Here is a 3,266-nt window from a genome sequence, read left to right as displayed (position 1 = left end):
TGGAGAAAGTAAAGGTGGTCACTGTAGGAAAATAATACCCCTAACATACAATAAAAATGGGTAATTAAAATAATGCTAGACTGTTGACTACTTCCAGTAACTCACTAGTGCCAATATCAACTCCATGGCAATACTCAGACACTTGTCAACACGATAAACTACATATTTCACAATCACCCATACTTGGTGTACCTGTAGAAAACGTATACACTGTAAATATACATAGAGAATACTTGGGATCCAACAACAACACAGAGAACCTGAGAGATTGTTCTCGTTGACAGAACAGGACCTGTAGCACTGGTATTCCAAATAAATACCTCCCTTGCTACTCTGTTACATAGCATAGCAAAACGTGGCAGCCTTCACACTAGGTTAACTCCAGACTCTCATACAATTGGAGATGACATACCAGAATACACGGGCGAAATTACGACCCACGCAATACTCAGAGGCGGACTCATACAAACAGCGACATTGCCTGAGCTGGTGTTGTTTACGTCGCGGGGGTGCACAGGGATAGTGCACGTCCTTAGTAGCCAACTGGTTCACAACATAACATAACAAATGTAGACGTCGTCCCAGGGTGACACAACCAGCTTGGCCTTCAGGTTCCTCTGTGTACGGTTGGAATTCGTAGCTTAGAGTGAGTGACACGAATGTTGTAACATTACTTGGCTGAAGGCGCTTGAATACTATTTAGACACAACACAGCTACGTTAATCGCTCACTTCATATTCAAACAATAAATAAATAGGTCAAAAACACTCAATATAACGAGATGGAGCATGGACTATTAGACCTTACCTGTGTGCGGATGGAATTCGGAGCATAGAGTGAGGTCAGGTCGTGGCCTGGAGTGGCGGTCTCCAGCCAACGTCTCACACACTCACGCCACCAAATCGTAACTTACAGATAGTTCAACTACTTCCCTCATTCTACACATTGCCGTATAAAAATTAGGTTACGAACCTAATTTAATCTTCTAAGTTTTGCTTTACAAACTAAGCAGTGACTGAGCTCTCAAAGACAAGAAAAAACTGACGACAAATACTCAGAATGGCAAAACTGAGGGGTGAGTGGGGGGCGGGGGAGCAGATAAGAGACTCCGTTAAACTCGAGCGATAAATACGTTTTCGTGCTTGTATTCAGATAATTATCTAAACTTCTTTAATACAAGACTGACAACACTTTCTATGTTTCCTCCGGATTCTCTGATGTACATATATAAAAAAAATGACTATAGCCTCGAACGGCCGCCTCGTAAGAACACACAAGACATAAGTTCTACAGCTGGTAAACAGAATACTCAACACATAATCTCTTTACACAAAATACTCTACATATAAGATACAAGAAACCTCCAACATATACTCAATACATCTAGAGTCTTTCCTCTCCTTGTGGGTAAACATTCTTGACTGTACAATAAATTTATTCAATCATAATTTCAAATTCCCTGAGCATCCTGAGTTATTTAAAAATACCCGAGTCCATGAGCGAGTACACAAAAAAAACGGAGGACTAAAACATTCTGAAGTGAATAGAGAACGGACGTCTCGACTGGGGGACTCAAATGTTTCACATGTTTTGTGGTCGCTGAAGAATAATATGAATAATTAAGTGTTGAACGGACTAACTGCACAAACGTGACCATGGCAGTGTCATGGTCACGTGTGTGCAGTTAGTCCGTGTCGACGTCCACACTAGTATTTGGAGATGGAAGAACGTCAATAAGGTCAGATATCGTCGCCAACACAGTTATGGGGTGAGCCGAGATCTCACCCACAGGCCCGCAGCCAGCCGCTGGGAGATTGTTGGCCTGGACGCGTTCACGCCCGCGATGTAAACATGACCTGTTCATGCAGTGTGGTTGTATGAGTTCACTGTTAAGTACACTGACTTTGGGTGTGTTAATTGTCCGAGAATTCATGTGTATAATCTTCTCAGTGCTATGTATGTTTAGAGCTAGCAAAAGTATGAGGTAAGCTGATGTAACCACGGTAGCTCTACAGGAATTTAGTTGTGGGTTGCTGCAGTCCTATTACTGTTTACAAGCTACATTTTCAAGAAACCTGTTCGGTTGATGCTCCAGTGTACTATAGGTGAGATCACAGTGTTGGATGGTTTTGTGAAAAGTACACCAATTTGTTTGTATACGGGAAGTTGTATTGTACCTTACTGTGACGTACAATGGGTGGAGCCATGGAGGTGATCCGTGCAGTTTGTATACAGAAAGTGTATTGTTTGGTACTCCGGTGTACGAGGTATCAGGGTAATGTGGTGTCTTGTTTAAAAGATACACCAAGTGATGGTGACTGCGAGAGATGTACTGTACCTTGTTGAGAAGTACATGAGTGTTACTTATGGTAGTTGTGTGTACCGGAAGTAGTCAGAAGTCTAGCATTTTTTAATAAACCATTTTATTGTATATTTTCTTCCCCATATCTTGGTGCCATAATTACAGTTCCACGGGTCCTCCACGGGTCTCACCCTCGAGCCATGCTGCCACAGGTCAGAGTTAAGACCGAGAGTACAGTAAAAGGTGTAGGTAAGAGGTTTTCCCACGGTTACAATGGACGCAGCGATAGGGAATCCCACATAATGTTCTTAACTACTTTATTTAGTACATTCAGAATAACACAAACACAACAGACTGTGACGCACAGCAGTAGCAGCAGCAGCAGTAGCAGCAGAGGCGGCAGCAGCAGAGGCGGCAGCAGCGCGCAGCACGGCGGCAGCAGCGGCAGCAGCAGCAGCAGCAGCAGCAGCAAAGCAGCAGCAGCAAAAGCAGCAGCAGCAGCAGCAGCAAAAGCAGCAGCAGCGGCAGGGCGATCGGCAGCAGCAGCAGCAGCAGCAGCAGCAACGGTACAAGCATCAGCAGAATCAGCAGCAGTACCAGCAGCAGCAGCAGTACCACCACCAGCGGCAGCGGTGCCAGCAGCAGCGGTACCAGCAGCAGCAGTACCAGCAGCAGCAGAATCAGCGGCAACGAGTACAAGCATCAGCAGAATCAGCAGCAGTACCAGCAGCAGCAGTACCACCACCAGCAGCAGCAGTAAAACAGCAGCAGTACTACCACCACCAGCAGCAGTACTCCACCAGCAGCAGCAGTAAAGCAGCAGCAGTACTACCACCAGCACCAGCAGCAGAAGTACAAGCAGCAGCAGCGTATACCAACAGCGGCAGTAAAAGTAGCAGCAGTACTACCACCACCAGCAGCAGCAGCAGCAGCAGTACCAGCAGCAGCAGTAAAAGCAGCAGCA

General features: G+C 45.4%; 1 protein-coding gene across 1 annotated transcript in view; it reads left to right on the top strand.

Moving 5' to 3' along the window:
• Positions 1-2,193: 2,193 nt before the first annotated feature.
• The window catches only part of LOC121865320 (UPF0746 protein DDB_G0281095-like), a 1,566-nt gene continuing 493 nt past the window's right edge, over positions 2,194-3,266 (top strand). The window contains exons 1-2 of the mRNA XM_042364659.1: positions 2,194-2,329; positions 2,670-3,037. Of these exons, the coding sequence (XP_042220593.1) occupies positions 2,194-2,329; positions 2,670-3,037 (504 nt within the window). The remainder of the gene's footprint in view (positions 2,330-2,669; positions 3,038-3,266) is intronic.

The sequence above is a fragment of the Homarus americanus genome, unplaced genomic scaffold (assembly GCF_018991925.1).
Source record: "Homarus americanus isolate GMGI-L3 unplaced genomic scaffold, GMGI_Hamer_2.0 scaffold15945, whole genome shotgun sequence".
Taxonomy (NCBI): domain Eukaryota; kingdom Metazoa; phylum Arthropoda; class Malacostraca; order Decapoda; family Nephropidae; genus Homarus; species Homarus americanus.
The sequence above is the reverse complement of the archived record's forward strand: the minus strand, read 5'-3'. Positions and strand labels throughout refer to the sequence as shown.